This window comes from Euprymna scolopes, chromosome 24 (assembly GCF_053919585.1).
Source record: "Euprymna scolopes isolate OS-2025 chromosome 24, ASM5391958v1, whole genome shotgun sequence".
NCBI lineage: Eukaryota > Metazoa > Mollusca > Cephalopoda > Sepiida > Sepiolidae > Euprymna > Euprymna scolopes.
This window is the reverse complement of record NC_136505.1, coordinates 64,071,605-64,090,480: the sequence shown is the minus strand read 5'-3', so window position 1 is coordinate 64,090,480 and position 18,876 is coordinate 64,071,605. Positions and strand designations below refer to the sequence as shown.

The following is an 18,876-nucleotide window of genomic DNA, read 5'->3' as shown; positions in this document are numbered from 1 at the left end:
TTCTGATACAGGAGGAAATATTGGAGGTTGGCAGCCTTGGTCGCAAAGGGTAGAATTAGCTGCAAAGTTCTTGGCCAAGAGTTTGGCTTTGTCTGATGCTGATGAGATTACCTCAGGTCCATTGATGATAGTTGGAATAGAGCACACGCTTCTGTTCAGGATTCTGTTTGCTATTTGCCAAAACTGGTGGGAACCAAGCCACTGCTCAGCTACTTTGGACTTAACGGACTGAGCATATAACTCTCTTGCGTTCTTTATAACTTTTTTACAATGGTTGCTGGCAGTCCTGAAAGCAGCTTTAGTCTCAGTGCATCTATTACGTTGGAAGCAATGGAAAAAGTGATTTCTGTGTGCAATGGCAGTAGCACATTCTGGAGAGAACCACAGCTGGCTGTTAGGTGTTTGCTGGAATTTTTTCGAGGGTATGAAACGGTCTATACCTACAATTAACCATTCCGTTAGGTCTGATACTATAGAGGACACATCCTTTTTAAACATGGAATGCAGAGGTAGATCAGATATAAATGTGCAGAAGCTATACCAGTCATCCATAGAGTATCGATATACTGTACGATGGAGATGTACATCTGAGGATTTATTACATTTCATTTTTATCTTAACTGATACAACAGAGTGGTCGAAAGATTTTTAGTCGCTACTTGGAAAAATCACTCACAACTGTGTTTCATTTGCAACATGAAGCCATGGTATATATTAGTTTTCTTATTTGTAATCATAAATATTTAAATTATGGTATTTATTGGCTTGGAAACTGTTGTGATTTTTTGACTCCTAGATGTGACTGTTAATGAATTTACTGAATTTTATCTAATTTAGTCACAACACTATCAGTTAAGCATCAAATATTCAGTTTATAAAAATCAGTCTTGAAAAATGAGGCTCAATTTTTAGCTAGGGTTTCATTTATCTATATAAATCTAACAAAAAATGATCTTCCAATTTTTTCATTAGCTTTGAAATTTTTGGTATTTATTTTTTGTGTGTATAGTTTATATCGGGGTGTATAAATAATATATATATATATATATATATATATATATATATATATATATATATATTTACTTATTTATTTATTTAAATTATTCCATTGGCTCTAAATTTAGAAAAAGTATTTGTAAACATGTTTTGGGGCTGAAGGTAAAAAAAAAAAAATCAAGTAGAAAAAACATTTTAATGTTAAACTTTCATAAAAAACTGAACTGCCGTGCCTCAAAGATCTAATCGGGGGTTGGGGAGCTACACTGATTTTCATACGCGATCTGCAAAATCATCTTCTAAGATCATTTAACATCTACCATGCTAGAAAATTACTCATGCCAGAGAGTATCCTATACCTTTATAAAGCCACAATTCACTCATGCATGGAGTATTGTTGCCACATCTGAACTGATGCATCTACCACTAGTCTCTCTTGCTCTTAAACCAGATCTGAAAAAGAGTCTTAAAATCTAATAGGCCCCGCACTATCAGCCAAGCTCCAACCTCTGTCCCATCATTGCAATGCCACATCCCTGTGTTTGTTTTACAAATACTTTAATAGAATGTGCTGGGATGAAATCTTAGCACTTGTGTCCCCCTCAACGTACATACTCTTGACTAATCTGACAAGCAACAGAATTTCACCTCTTCACTGTTGAGTTCAATGATACTGGAAAACTTTCTACTCTAATAGTTTTTCCCTCTGAACAACTAGGCATGGAATTCCCAACTGGTTTTCTGTTTCCCTGCAAAAGTTTAAATGTATGTGAACAGATATGTAGCTGGTGAACTCCCTACAGCCCCCTGTTAGACATAATCCCAAATAGTAGCCCGTTACATTCAAGTGGCAATACGTCTTGTTTAAAATGAAGGAAAAAAACACAACTGTCTATGGCTGCACATCAAAGGACATTGGTGACCAAGATATGGCTGATTCTTTCTCTTCAGACCTGGAGCATGTAGTGCATGGGGGGAGGTTAAGTGGCTTGTTACTTTTAACACTTCTAAAACCTCTCCTTTCATGACCAATGCTCGGATCTCTATTTTGTTTGAGTTGAAACGAATGGCTCTCTACTTGTTTTGATAAGCTCTTAGGGCTGACTTTCACTCCAAACCTGAAATGGAAGACATATATCTGGTCTGTTGCTAAGGCCACTCAGAAAAATAGTTGAACAATTCTATCCCAAAAGTACTTAACTCTAGATGCAATCCTCTATCGATATAAGAGTAACATACATCTTTTGATGAAAAACTACTGCCGCACAGAGGACTCTTTCAGCCTTGACAGAATACAAAATCAACTACAAAATTTAGTTGAGGGATGAACTCTACTTCTCCCTACAGCTCCTTTTTCACAGTCTCTTTTTTTTTTAGTCTCTACTCTACCGTTATTCCCATGGAAGATGCTTGACTGAGCTCCCATTAATGGTTCTTCCTTGTACAGCATTCACTGTAAGAACTCGTATTGCTAACACAATGGAAAAATATTTTCTTTCTTCCTCCATGTACTTATCATCAGGCAGAACTTCCATAGACAGAGCTTCTTTGCAAAAGCTTCCTACCTATTGAACACATTACTGCAAAACTACTTCCCTGCTGATTACAGCTCGGATATCTTAAAATTCAATGCCAACAGATTCCTGTCCTAAACTGCCCATTATATAATTAAATTCAGTTCCTCATCGTTTGGCTGATGATATTCCTGTCTCATTAACCATTATCTTCAAATAGTTCTTAGTCTTGATAACTGATCAACTGTAGATTTGTGGAACTCTCTCTGTTTACTGTTTTTCTCCTATCTATAGTCTTAGGATTTATTTCAAAATTAAAGCTAATAAACATCTATCATTGCGATAATCATCTTTTGTTCTTGTTAGCTACTTACAACAAGTGGCTTCATGTCTTGTCTAGAGCAATTGTTATAAAAAAAATGGTATTAAAATAAACTTGCTAAAAATATAAAGTCATTGTTGTAATAAAGCAAATTTATACAAATCCCAAATGTTGTATACAAATAAAATGGTTTCAGCGATTGGTTTGTGCTGATCACTGAAGTCTACCACCATTATTCTTTGCCATTGATTATTAAAGAAAGAAAACCAATTTTCAAGATATAAAATAGGTCAATGAGTGTAAAATTTCTGATTTAAGCTTAACAGATAATATTGCTGCATGAGCAGTCAATACCATTGACCTACAAAGCATTGTCAACAAGGTCTAAGTTGAAACAGGAAGCATTCGTCTCTATATCAATGCTAATAAAATTCAAAATATGCTCTTTGGGACACATTAGCCACTTACAAAATGTTATCAACCAAAAAAAAAATAACTATAGTTGATAACTTCACCTACCTAGTAAACTCCATAAACAAGGAAGGCAAATTGGACTATGAGTTGCAGTGCAGGATAAGTAAGCCCCAGCAACATTTAACCAGCTTTGCGTGATCTGCAGAAACAAAAATCCACCCTCAGATTTTATAATGGCAACATCTTGTACCTACACTGTTATATGGAAGTGAAACTTGGCATCTCAGAATCAACCAAGGCAGCAAATTAGATGCATATGATTCCAAGTTCCTTAGAATAATTCTAGAAATCAAATGGAGCAATAGAACTACCAACCAAGAAGTCAGAGATTGCACCAACCAACAGGTAGTATCAACAATAATCTGTAAACAATGTCTGGCTCTGTAAAGTAAAGATATAAGAAATAATTTTTATCAAAATTCTTTTTTCATACTCTGAAAAGATGGTGTTTGATCGAATTAAAGAATTAAGCCAAGAATAATTCTGTAAAGAATATCTTTAGAATGTGTGTGTGGGGGGGGGGATATATTACATATGTGCTATTCTAAAATGTCATAATAATGAAATTTTTTTTTTTTTGTTAGCTGCATTCAAGATATTTGTGGATGGTGGCGCAAATCAGGTTTATTCCAGTTTCGATCCAACTTCTTACATCCCAGATTTAATTACAGGCGATTTCGATTCCATCAAACCTAATGTGCGTGACTTTTACAAACAACAGGTAAAACTTTATTTTCTTTTTTTGGTAAAATTAGTAAAACGACTATTATTTAACCTACATTATCGTTCGTTATCATCTTCGGTTTAACATGTTTTTCATGCTGGCAGGCATTATAAACAGATTTAATAAAATTTCTTCCATGTGACGTTCCTCTCTCGGGTAATGCTAAATAACCTGACAATCAATCAAAGATCATCATGTCTAGACTTGCGATGCAGAAGTCTAAAGTATTTTTAGGATTTCAGCACGGCAACGAAACCTCTGTCCAATCAAATTAACTCTTTCGTATTTGATGCATAGGTGTACACGTGTAGGTTGGAGCCACATGTGAAGGATTGTAAAAATTAAAAATCAGTCTTGAGTTAAACTTTAACAGAAGAGGACGGCATAGATTCTGTCCGACCACTAATAGGCATAAAAAAAAATAAATGAAGATAGTAAAGATGAGAATTTTTATTTCTATTAAAATATTCTTGCTGGTAAAGGATGAAAAGCAACAAACTTTCCTTATTGTCTCAATGAGATGTGAAGTGACTCACTTTGTCATTCGAGATTAAAACACTGATTAAAAATCAGATATTGTCGTATCTCTTAATAATATTAACGGGATATATGTGCAACTTTGTCGCAATGTCCATGTCTCCCCACGAGGATAGAATTCAACATAAGATTGTCCATGGAGGATAGTGGATTCGACTTATTATTCGAGCATCATACATCCAATTCATTAAAAGAAGTTACCATGTTGTTATATATGTATATATGTATATATTTCAGAATTGAACATCTGAGGACTTTATTCATCTGAATATACAACCAGGAAAAAGATTGGTGAAGAAATTATCTTTTTTCTTTGTTTGATCGTGATGTTTTTTGTTAGAAGAACTTGTTGAACTGTTCTTTTCTTCTTAAATATAAATTTGTAATTTAAATAACATTAAGTGGTGCACATTAGTCCACATGGTGACTCGTATGCAACCATGAAAACTATGCATTGGCCTTCTGGACAAGATCAAAGTGTAGTATCTGTTCCGGCAGATGCTGCACTTAAGATGATTTGTACCAGTCAATGGAGGGGAAACCCTCTATACTGGGACAATTATTATTTTTGGTAACCAGAGTGACCCCTTTTAGGGGAGCTGGTTTTTACCTCACATTAAAAACGGCCTTGTGCCTAATTTGCTCAGTGGGGGAGCAAATAAATACCATCTGTTCCGGCAGATACTGCACTTAAGATAATTTGTACCAGTCAATGGAGGGGAAACCCTCTATACTGGGACAATTATTATTTTTGGTAACCAGAGTGACCCCTTTTAGGGGAGCTGGTTTTTACCTCACATTAAAAACGGCCTTGTGCCTAATTTGCTCAGTGGGGGAGTAAATAAACACCATCTGTTCTTCAGATGCTGCACTTCTATTTCTTGTTCTCTTTCGGTGGAGGAGAAATCCTTCACGACTGAGACAATTTTTATTTTTGTACCTTTTCTCCACGTTAAAAAACGACCCTGGTGTCTAACTCTGTCCCGTGGGGAGGCATAGTAAATAGGTACAATCAGGAACTTTGAATGACTCTCATTTCTCATCATCATTATTGATTATCTCTTCTTCCTTTTTTATTTATTCGAAGATGATACATAGTGCCACATATTTCTTTTTGCAGCCATGAGAACTTTGTGCCTCACCATTGCATCCTATGATCAAGAATTTTGAGTGACTCATTTTTCCTCGTCATTATCGTAATTTCTGTTATTCATTTCTTTCTTTTTTTCTTCATCAGTTGATTAATTTTTATGCAAAAATTAAAAATAAAAACAAAAAAAGAATATATATTACAAAATATATTTTTTCATTGAATTCGTGTTCTCCTTTTCATTTTCCTCCACCATTGATATGCATGCTTTTATTAACCTGCCACTAATACTTCCAGTCACTACTCAGGAAATATAAGGGTCATTAGCCTATACAAAGCTCGGTATCATATGGATATTTTCCCCCCATAGATTTTCATTAGATGGGATAGAGCATTTTCGCTGATGAATTCTTCTACCCACGTCTGTGCAGGTTTCTGGGTGAAGATGTAATATTCCAAAGTAAACTACATCTGACTAGGTCTTCATACATCTCTCTTTCCCTCATATCTATTTTTATCACTTCTTACAATGTTTTCCTTGGATTCTCCCTGTGAATTAAACTAGCTATCTAAACTATTCTACGTCTACAAACCCAAAAACTCTCATCCATTCTTTCAACATGGCCGTACCTTCTAAACACACGTCTCTATACTATCCAGGTTTAATCTTCCTCTGAAGTCATCAGAACTAAGCCTGTCTTTATGATTTGCATTACACATATCCATCATATTCTGATATACTTCCTCTTCATGCAATGCATGCCCTCTACCTTCACTGGCCAGGTTTCACTTCCATACATCATCACACTGTCCACACATGCCTAATAGACTTTTCTTTAGCTCAAAAGTGGTAAAATTCTGCTGGTTAGTAATGTCAAAAATTCCTTGAACTTAACTCCATCTACTCCTAATTCTTGCAATCATACTAGTACCTGCCAATATTATAACAACTATATGACCCACATAAGCATAATAAAATTTATATGACTCATCTTCATACAAAAATAAGTGTAATATGACTTACATTAGTATAATAAGCACTCTATGACCTACATTATTTTAATCACGATAATGACTTAAAATAGTATAATAACTATATTAGTGAAAACAATTTGTATTAAGTAAACAAAAGTTGAGAGATTATTTCTTACATTGTTAAACGATTCACATAAATCAAGAAAAATATTAGGATTGGAATTGAATAAAAATAACTTACAATGAGAAAAAATAAATCATTTATTTACTATGTTGTAATGTGGGGAACTGCTCGCAGGTTAGGGTTTATTTTTTGTCTTAAAATTTGCTGGAAAAGCTGCTACCTTTAATGGGGGTTTCTCATCTCTTCTCAATCTTTCATTACTATTGAAGAATATAAGAAAACTGTATGTTATTCTTGCTGCTTCTTTAGGGATTTAAAAAGAAAAATTAAACTTTACATTCTGGTGCTGGTATCGTTTCTCTCCATGCAACACATACCCTCAACCGTCATCTGACATGTTTCACTTCCATGCATCTTCATACGACACATACATGATTGATTCACAGCTTATGAGTAATGGCGTAAGTTCCCTGAACTTATGCCATCGACTCCTAACTTTTGTTACATAGTTGGTTCGCACTGAACGATTATTATTATGATCGTTATTGATTTTTGCAAAAATAAAAACAAAAAAATGTTATCAAGATGAAAGGTATTTTTTAGGATAAATATTTATGTTAGAAATGAAAAGAAATATTAGTTTTCATAACTCAAACAGGGATGTTAGTTAGATAAACAAGTATACATGACAGACATCAGCTAATGGTCATGAGTGATACGTGTTGATGACGTCATCAGAAGTGTTTTGTATACATAGTTTTAATTAGTGGTTAGAGCTTGAAAGAGACATCATAATGGCTTAAAGCACCCAGGGGAGCGAGGAGTCCAATGCCTATCAAATGTAAAGAATGTAGAACCATCGTGAAGCTTTCCAATGGGGAAACTGTGATGTTCATCAAAGAAGTAAGTGGCCACGTGTTTGTGCTTTGTGTGGCTGTACAAACGGTAAATAAACAATCGACACTCACATCGGAGACGTTCTTCTGTCCTGCAGGCTGAGAAGAAAGAAAAATCAAATGATCGAAGATGGCGTCCGTGGTCTTTTAAAGCCCTCGATCTTGCACAGTTCTCACACCTGCTAATGAGGCATGCCCGGACACTATAAAAGCAGGTTGCTGGGAGGAGTTGGAGAGCGTTCAGACCTGCGCGCCGTAAACAGTGCTCTGCGTGTCATCAGACTTTTTGATATAACCCGTGGAGTGAAATTTGCTTTGCGTCTTGTTAGACCTTTTCTTTTTTGTTTTGCTACAGAAACATCATAAATAAAGTTTCTGAAAAGACAAACCTGAGACTTGTTCGTCCCTTGAAGTGACTCTTCTTAGCAGCTTTCCATCAAACAAGACCAAAGATGGATCAGGTTAGCCCTATGTAAATCCCCAGAAGACTGTTATTCATTCCTTTTTGTTGTAAATGTTATATGTCTGTTGTTGAACTATGTCTGTGAATATATTGACATATACAAACATGAGAACAGTAAATGATCATAGATGCACTCATACGTTACATACATTCAAGACACATAAACACATGAACGTTTATTTATCCATTATATATATAAAAGTGAATGTGCCTGTGTGTGTGTGTGTGTGTGTGTGTCTGTGTACATTTTCCTACGCAATAACTCTGTCAATTTTCAGTCTACAGACTCGAAATTGGATATATAGGGTACTGAGATTTGGGAAAATCTTTGTAATCCCTTTTCAGCCAGAAATTTGGCTGTTAAGGGGTCAAAGTTCAACTTTAAGAACTCTACCAAACTCCTCTGCCAATTTTGGGTGTAAACACTTGAAATTTTAAATATAGGTTCCTTGGACATGGATCTCACTTAATAACTTGATTTGAGCCCAAAACAAATGTTAAGGGGTCATAATAGGAGTCAAAGTTAAAAAAATTGACCGTTTTTTTTTTTTTTGCTCAACATACACCTCCAAACACTCGGGCAATGCCGGGCTGAAATGCTAGTATATATATATATATATATATATATATATATATATATATATATATACACACAAGTAAACTGTTATACATACTCGTTTATATAGCTCTCCTGAGAATACAACACATTTGCAATCATACCAACACCTGTTTCCCCTGTGCCTGAATAGTATCACCAAGGCAGCAAAACTTCTGAACAACCTCAATAGCCTTGTTACCCAAATATACTTTCTCTACAGGTCTTGGATATGACCTTAAACTATATTCGATGGTGAGGCCCCAGCTTGCGGGCTCTGGGGAGTGTGGAGCCACCCTTTAATTGCCATTGCTCCCAGGCCCACTCTGACCCCGAGTGGTAGTACCTGTTAGGGTCCCAACTATGGGTTAAATAGAAAGTGACTTGCAAAAAACAAATATATTCTATTAAAAAATTTTATTCAAAAAAGATTCGGCATTAAATAACCTGAAAAGGGTTGATATGCCGTAAAACAAAACAACCAACCAACTTTCTCTACATCTGAGTTTTCATCTGTCTCTGTTGTCTTATACTTTTTGCACATTATAATATACCAGTAATTCCACGGCATGTTTTGCTTACAAGTACTATAAAATCTCCAGGTAAAAGTCACAAATATAAAACCATGGAAAAAGAAAAAAACCTTATTGCCACATCTGGGCAGAAGCACCCTATCTTGTCTTGACATAGTTCAAAACTGGCTTCAAAACCTAGTAAGTGATGCCCTTTTCTTTTCCCTGCAACCTCTTTCCCACAGAACAGATATTATGAGCCTATCTCAGCTCTATCATTATTTTCATGGCAAGTGCTTATCTGAGCTCCAATCTATGGTCTTCCTTGCAAAACTTTCACAAAAAAAATACTCGACTAACTACAACCACTATCAACAATTTTCACCACTCTATCTGTGTCTAAATATAAATGCAGATTCTATTAACAAAGCTTCTTTCCTCGAATTGCCTGCCTGTGGAACACTGTTCCACTGACCTACTTTCTGGCCAATTACAATATGATAACCTTCAAGTCCAATGCAAACAAGTTCTTGTTGAGCTGTCCCCTAAAATAATCCAAATTCTACCCAATTTACACCATTAACGATTACTACACTACCACCTTATATTCATTAACCCTTATCCTCAAGTGGCCTTTGGTTCCTGATAAGTGGTGACTCCTTTGTAAAAAAACAAAAAAAGACAAAAATTAATTGCTAAAAGTCACAATATAAGAATAAAGCACTATTTCTTAGGTTTATTATGTTTAGTTTTTATTCAAATAATCCTTTGTTGATCCAAAATAAAATGTAAAAAATAACAGTAAAATTGAAAGTACATTTGGACTTTCCATTGTAAAATGGTTTTAAAATAACACATATTTGAAACTTTTAAAATTAGTATGAAAAAAAAAACACTTCTATTTAGTAAGATTTCTTCAATAAATTACATACTTTATAAAGTCTGTTTAAAAGTTAAAAATAATAATCAAAACAAAATTAAAAAAAAAAAAGTTTCTTATAATTAAAAAAAAAAAAGCAAATGTCCAGGATTTCTTTTTTGTTTCCCTCAAAACTTAGATGTTTCAAGATAACATAATAATAGACACTAGCACGGATGCTCGGCATAGCCTGGTTGTAAAATACGCTTAAATATGATATTTTAATTTATGCAGATTTCGTATATATTATTATAGAGTCAATTTTTTATTGATTCTTAAAATTGTGATTTCAAAAATAAAAAAAATATATCCATATGATCTGGGTCCATCAGCTTGAATCGAAACCGAAAGCAAAACTTATGAAGAAAAAAAATATGTGTATGTATATATATATATATATATATAACTATTTCATTTACTCAACATAAAATTAATATACGAAAGTATAGATTTATGCGTAAACTTTAAGTATTTACTTGAAAGTGCTCAATACGTAGGTAGAGCTAGTTAGTAATTTATAAAATATATATGGCGATTAAGCTACACTGAATATTCAGCGTTTCATCCACTATAGAATTCGTCATGCTTATGCGCATAAGCATGACGAATCCTATAGAGGATGAAACACTGAATATTCAGTGTAGCTTAATCGCCATATATATTTTATAAATTACTATATATATATATATATATATATATATATATATATATATATATATATATATATATAAGAAATTTACTACTGTGAGTCCAGAATGAGTTTACATATTGTTTCAACTAGAGGAAGACCCTCAAAGAGAGGAAATATCCAACTAGCATCGTCAGAATTCATAGATGGACTAAGTTATAAAATCAAATAAGAATGGAAAAATCGTAGATGAAGGGGAGTTAGAAAAGAATAATATAATAATTATCATATTTTTTAACACGAAGCTTATTTACATATATTTACGTATTTGCGTATGTACATATACTCAAGCACATGCTCCTCCCCCATTGATGTGTGTACATATTTTGTACATGTGTATTCATGTGTATGTATTTGTTTGTTTTTGTTATTTACTTATTATTAACATTTTCTTTATAATTATATTAATTCTGATTTATTATTTAATTAACTTACTGATATTCTTACTTATTTTTATTTTATCAAAATAAACCTATAACAAATAATTCACCTATTTACCCTCCTATTTTCCCCTTCTTTCTTTCAACTAAACGCCCGACAATTAAAAAAATTATAAATAATAAATAAAAAACAAAAAATAATTTTTTCAATCTCTCCCTGCTCGGCTAATTTTTATATATATATATATGTATATATATATATATATGTATATGTGTGTTGTATATGTATGTATATGTATATATGTATATATATCTATGTATATATGTATATGTATATATATATATGTGTGTATGTATGTATATATATATGTGTATGTGTGTATGTATATATGTATATGTGTGTGTATATATATATATATGTATTTGTACTTGTGTGCTTATCTTCCACATTATTTTTTTATGTGTATGTGTGTGTACTTTTGTGTGTATGTGTTTTATTCACTTATCACAAACATCTCCCTAATAATTTTATTAATTTATTATTTGATTAACTTACTGATATTCCTACCTCCTCTATATTATTAAAATAAACCTGTAACTTATAATTCATTAATTCATCCTACTATTTTCCTTCTCTCTTTCTTTCAACTACAACGCCCGAAAATTAAATTAATAAATATAAATAATTTATAAAATATTTTTCAATCCCCCCTCCCAGCTAATTTATATATATATATATATATATATATATGTATGTATGTATATGTGTGTATTTGTATGTATGTGTATTTGTATTTATATATATGTTTATATATGTATATATGTATGTATATTTACGTATTTGTGTATATATATTTATATATACTTAGACATGTGCTTTTCCCCCATTGACGTATGTGCATATGCTGTACATATGTATGCGTGTATTTGTATCTGTGTATGTGTGTTATTTATTATCATAATTTTTCCTTAATTTTATTTATCTATTATTTAAGTTACTTACTGAAATTTTCACCTATTTTATTTTATTAATATAAACCTGTAACGTATAATTTCTACCTGCCCGGCTAATTTATTTATTTATACATATATATATATATGTATATATATATATATATGTATGTATGTTTGTGCGTGTATGTATGTGTATTTTATATATATATATATATATATATATATATATATATATATATATATATATGTGTATGCATGTATATGTATATATGTATATTTATATTTTTATGTTTACGTATCTGTTTTTTTTTTATATACTTAGGCATATGTTCTCCCCCCATTGATGTGCCTCCGTACGTTGTACAGGTGTACGCGTGTATGTGTATTTATGTGTGTGTGTGTGTGTGTGTGTGTGTGTTTTATTTACTTATCATAAACAATTATTTATTAATATTTTAATTTTTAATTTATTTTATTTACTTACTGATACTCTTACCTATCATTATACTATCAAAATAAACCTGTAACGTATAATTCATTAATTTATCATTATATTTTTCCGTTTCTTTTTCTTTCCTTTTTTATAAACAATAAATATCTTTCAATCTCTCCCCGCCCGGCTAAATCAATTTAAACCCCATTTTCAACCCGTTCCTTCCTCCTCCCACCATGCCCACTAACATTAACTCTCCAACCTGTTGCCATGGTGATCCTTTAAACTAACTGTTACTTATGCCGTTATAGATATGAATAGCGTCTTTTAATTTTAAACCGTTATAAACTAAAAAAAAAAGTTTATAAGTATTAATATTTAATTATAAACCACTCTCTTATCATATACACTCCTACTACTTTAAATTCCAACGTCCTCTCCCCTCCACTCCCCCTTCTTTTCTAACTCCTCTTCATCTACGATTTTTCCATTCTTATTTGATTTTATAACTTAGTCCATCTATGAATTCTTACGATGCTAGTTGGATATTTCCTCTCTTTGAGGATCTTCCTCTAGTTGAAACAATATGTAAACTCATTCTTGACTCACAGTAATAAATTTCTTATATACTGCTCTGGCTACACATTGAGCACTCTAGTCCGGTTTTTTCACCACTGGTAAATATATATATATATATATATATATATATATATATATATATATAAACTTAAGTTCCTTCAGTTATGATTCAAACTAAAACCAAAACTTATGAAGAATTCTTGGTAAAATTATTTATTACAAGAAATGGAATGTCAGAACAATTAAAAGACAGTCACTCGGAAGAAAAAAGATGTAAGCGTGACACACAAAATAGCACACACACTATCGTATTAATATATAGATACCATTGTCTTGGATCATAACAAGGATAATCAGCTGGAACATTTAGGTGGTATAAGTGATTTTATTACAGGCTGCTATAAATTAAATATGTTTTGTTTGGCAAAAAATGAAATATTTTTTGGTGTTTTTTTTTCTTTTTTATGACATTTTTCTTGTTACTTTATTTATGGGATGAACAAATTTCTATAACATTTTATAATTGTAAAATATATGTACAAAAACAAAAAAACTGGTACTTATGCGATATAAATAGATATCTCACTGCTGATGCAATTCTCTATCAATATAAAAGCCAAGTATGTCCTAAGATCGAGTACTGCTGCCACATCTGGGCAGGAGCTGCTAAAAACAGCCTATCCTGCCTTGATAGAGTACAAAATAGACTTTGTGGCTTAATGGGGATGCCCTTTTCTCTTTCCTGCAACCTCTCTCCCACAGAAGAGATGTTGCAAGCCTGTCTTAGTTTTATCGTTACTTCCATGGCAAGTGTTCGTCTGAGTTCCAATCTCTGGTCCCGCCTCGCCAATCTTTCATGATAAACACCCGTCTAGCTGAAACCACTGTCAAAAATTTTCCCCACTCTTTATCTGTGCCAAAACCAAAATGTAGATTTCATGAACAAAGCTTCTTTCTTAGAAGTGCACGCCTGTGGAACTCTGTTCCATTTGGCTGTTTCCCACCTGACTACAATTTGGATATCTTCAAGTCCAACATAAACAAATTCCTAATGAACCGCCCCCTTAAGTAAGATATATCAAATCTCCAATACTAAAATTACTACGATACAGTTCCATTGATTACTTTACATGCAATAAGCATTATCCTCGAGTGGCTTCCAGGCCTTGATAAGTGGTGACAACCATGTAAAAAAATAAAAAATATATATATATATAAGGACTGTGTTATCATCGAAATTGTCCGGGCAGTTTATGGAAATCACTGGAAGGTGTTGAACAAAATTTTCATGACTGGCCAACTTTTTCAATAAAAATATATTATTTTTGTCAGTACAAAGCTAATTCAATGAAAAATTAGTTGAAAAATGAAAACGTTATTCTTGAATAATTATTGGATAATTTCTACCAAAGTTTAAGAAAAAATTTTAATCGATGAAAACATTCATTGTAGGTAATTTTTATAAATAAATATTTATTTTTAAATAATGAACAACTGATAACAAATTTTTTTTTAGTTTTTAATGATTTTTTTCTTTTTTATCAAATCAAAATAAATATTTAGACTAAAAAAATTTAACCAATGATAGTATGATTTTTGTATTAGAGTTAAGGTTACTCAGTATTTCGGCACTTTCTAGCATTTTCCATAAACTGTCCAGATGATTCCAACAATAGCATGGTCCTTATACTGGATAAATACCAAAAAACTTATCTAGCATATGTCAAAATAGCCTGTATTCCGATTATGAACCTTTTAAATTTCATTAAAATTGAATGTGAATTCCATTTGAATCTTTATAATTTATTTTGTCACATTATTTTCAGAATGTTGAAATTATAGAAACTCCAGATCAAAATTTTACTGATTTTACAAAATGTTTGAAAATACTTTTCAGTCGGATGGATTCAAGTCAGGTAAGATGAATAATCTTTTGTAAGTCTGTAATTATTTCTGTTTTAGCATTTATAGGGATAAGAAGTTTATAGTTAGAATGAAACTTCGACTTTTTTGTGTACTTAATAAATAATTATGTTTTGTAGGCCATATAATAGTTATTATTATACTATTTTAAGTCATTACCACGAGTAAAATAATGTAGGTCATAGAGTGCATATTATACTAATGTAAGTCATAGTACACTTATTTTTGTATGAACATGAGTCATAACTGTTATTATATTTATGTGGGTAATATAGTTGTTATAATACTAGCAGGTACTAGTGTGATTGCAAGAATTAGGAGTAGATGGAGTTAAGTTCAAGGAATTTTTGCCATTACTAACCAGCAGAATCTTACTAAAAGAAAAATCTACCAGGCATGTGTGCACAGTGTGATGATTAGTGCTATGACAACAGCATATTCTTTTCAGCATTTTGACTCTCGAGTGTGTATCTGTTGATATCTTATATGCTGTTATATAGAGTAATGTGATTCTCAGTTGATTAACTGTGTCTGTGTCGGTTATATACTCGAGAGTCAAAACAATGAAAAGAATATGCTGTTGTCATAACCCTAGTGATGATGTATGGAAGTGAAACCTGGCCAGTGAGGGTAGAGGGCATGCATTGCATGAAGAGGAAGTATATCAGAATATGATGGATATGTGTAATGCAAATCATAAAGACAGGCTTAGTTCTGATGACTTCAGAGGAAGATTAAACCTGGATAGTATAGAGACGTGTGTTTAGAAGGTACGGCCATGTTGAAAGAATAGATGAGAGTTTTTGAGTTTGTAGATGTAAAATAGTTGAGATAGCTAGTTTAATTCAGTTTGTAATTTTTTTTGGTTTTAGCATTTATAAGGATCAGCATTAAGTTTATAATTTGAATGTAACTTTGAATTTTTTGTGTACTTAATAAGTACTAATTGTTTGTACTAAGATAGGTCATATAATGGTTATTATTATACTATTTTAAGTCATTATCGTGATTAAAATTATGTAGGTCATAGAGTGCTTATTATACTAATGTAAGTCATATTACACTTATTTTTGTATGAAGATGAGTCATATAAATGTTATTATACTTATGTGGGTCATATAGTTGTTATAATATTGGCAGGCACTAGTGTGATTGCAAGAATTAGGAGTAGATAGAGTTCAAGGAATTTTTTATATTACTAACCAGCATAATGTGAATCGTTTAACAATGTAAGAAATAATCTCTCAACTTTTGTTTACTTAATACAAATTATTTGCACTAATGTAGATCATATAATGGTTATTATTATACTATTTTAAGTCATTATCGTGATTAAAATAATGTAGGTCATAGAGTGCTTATTATACTAATGTAAGTCATATTACACCTATTTTTGTATGACTATCGGTCATATAGTCGTTATTATTCTATATAAATAAAACTGTAGATGTATGTATGTGTGTGTAAATTTTTAATCAATAAACTCTTAAACTACTGGTCACGTAACACTGAATTTAACAGGAAATAGTAATCATGCACCAAGGATTGTTTATAACGAGTAAAATATTTGTTTGGATGGATGAATAACACATACAAAAATATGTTAGCAAGTTGAAGTGCAAAATGTTCGTTTCAGTTTGCCGACATATTTCTATTAGTTTTACGCATGCGCAGATTCAACCATAGCTAAAAGTGGTTTAATTTTAAATCTTTCTAATCTATTTGTAAGGTTAGCTCAAATAGTAGGAAATGCTGCTGAAGCACTAAATGTTTTGGTTTTGATTCCAGCTGATAGCACCGAAGTCATTCTTTTATTTTTTAACTTTTGAAATCAATGATATATATATATATATATATATATATATATATATATATATTCAATAGAGAATTGGCTCTGTAATAACAAATACAAAGTCTGCATGAATTAAAATATATTTAAGTGTATTTTATGACTGGACAAGGCCGAGCACCCCTCACTAGTATACTAATACAGTAGATCACGAATAAGATGGAAGGTCTCATGATCACCACATCTTTCAACTGGTCTTTCTCGGTTTCCTTCCATGCCTACGTTGCTTTAAGATCTATAGAAAGAAGAGATGAGTACAGTCCAGTCAATGAAGGTCGGATTTGTTGCTGTAGGAGAGAAAAGTTGCCAAGCAATCAAAAGAAAATGTCGGACAGCATTTGTTATAAACAATAACAACGTTTATTAGCACAATCTTCAATAAACACCACGGAATGAGAGTGATTGTGGTTGACTGGCGGAATAAAGTTTTCTTAGAAAAACTTAACTGCAATTAGGCAGGAAGGAAACAGAGAAAGACTAGTCGAAACATATGGTGATCACAAGACCATCTGCTAACTCAGTGTTGTGAAGATATTGTACCACACTAAGGTTAAGGTTATATCTGAAAAATTGAACAACAGAGTTGTGGAGTTACACAGTTGAAGTCAAAGCAATTAATTGGAGTCAGTCGGACCTTTCAAAATTTTAGAAGTTTGAAAATAATCCTCAAGCTACTGATACTGCAGCCTCAGTAAACAGTACACAAACAGTTAAATGAGGCCAATATAAGCCGGCTCTTATAAAACGGTATTAACTCCTTATTAATGACTGAAACACATTACACTCATTTACTGATACTTTGCAGTATCAAAGAGGATTATTATTATTATGAATTAATTTAAGTGATAGGCAGGTTGTTTTCCATATCCATAGGTTACATGAATTCTTGCTTTTTGATGAGTTCTGAGGGTTTAGTCGGGTCTTATAAATAATGCTGCACTGTTTGTAAAATGCATATTTGTCTTATAATCTGAAATATTTTCTAAATATTTTTTTATAGGTTGAACGAATTGTTGTCTTGGGAGCATTAGGTGGACGACTAGATCACCAATTTAGTAATATCAACACTTTGTACAAAATGAAAAGCAGTAAATCTGATGCACATCTTCAAATTTATTTAATCTCACAGACATCTCTTGTGTTTCTTTTGCCTGAGGTAAGAATTCATAAGATACTTTAGTCCTTTATGAACATATTAAACAGTGAGATTTTAAATTTTCCAAACAAAATTTATTAACAAAATTGGTATAAATATGAATTGAAACGAATACATTGATGTAATTGCCAAAGCTGTTATGGAAAAGATGGGCTTTTTCTACCGTGCTAGAAAATTACTCACACCTAAAAGTATCCTGTAACTCTACAAAGCCACCATTCACCTATCCATCAAGTATTGTTGGCACATCTGAGCTGGTGCATCTGCCGCTAGTCTCTCGATCCTAGATACAGTTAAAAAAATAGTCGTCAACCTAATAACTTCCACACTAGCAATCAAACTCCAACCTCTGTCCCATTGCCAAAATGTGGCATCTCTGTGCCTGTTTTACAAGTATTTTAATGAAATGTGCTCTGACAAACTCAATTCACTTGTATATTGCTCGACATACATTACAATGACCAACCAATCAAGCAGCAAAATCTTACCCCACACTGTAAAGATCCTTAGATGTCATAAAGCCTTCTACTCAAATAGTTTCTTCCCTTGAACTGCTAGACTTTGGAATTCTCTCTCAAGTCCCTGCTTCCCTGCTTCCCCAACTGTACTGACATCCAAAGTTCAAGTGCAATGTAAACAAATATCTTGCTGCTCAATTCCCAAATAGTAGCCATTTACAACAAAGTGACACTATACCTTGTTCAGGGTGAAATAATAGTAAGAAATAAATTTCATTGTAAAAAAAAAAAAATGTTTTAGAATTTTCCTGTAAC

General features: G+C 32.3%; 1 protein-coding gene across 4 annotated transcripts in view; it reads left to right on the top strand.

The window, feature by feature from the left end:
* LOC145246753 (thiamine pyrophosphokinase 1-like) overlaps window positions 1-18,876 on the top strand; it is a 51,523-nt gene that overhangs the window by 23,127 nt on the left and 9,520 nt on the right. For 2 of the 4 annotated variants that reach the window (XM_080108522.1, XM_080108523.1), the window contains 3 exons: window positions 3,891-4,027; window positions 15,002-15,091; window positions 17,948-18,103. In XM_080108522.1, the coding sequence (XP_079964648.1) occupies window positions 3,891-4,027; window positions 15,002-15,091; window positions 17,948-18,103 (383 nt within the window). The remainder of the gene's footprint in view (window positions 1-3,890; window positions 4,028-15,001; window positions 15,092-17,947; window positions 18,104-18,876) is intronic. The other 2 variants (XM_080108524.1, XM_080108525.1) reach the window with 2 other exon arrangements.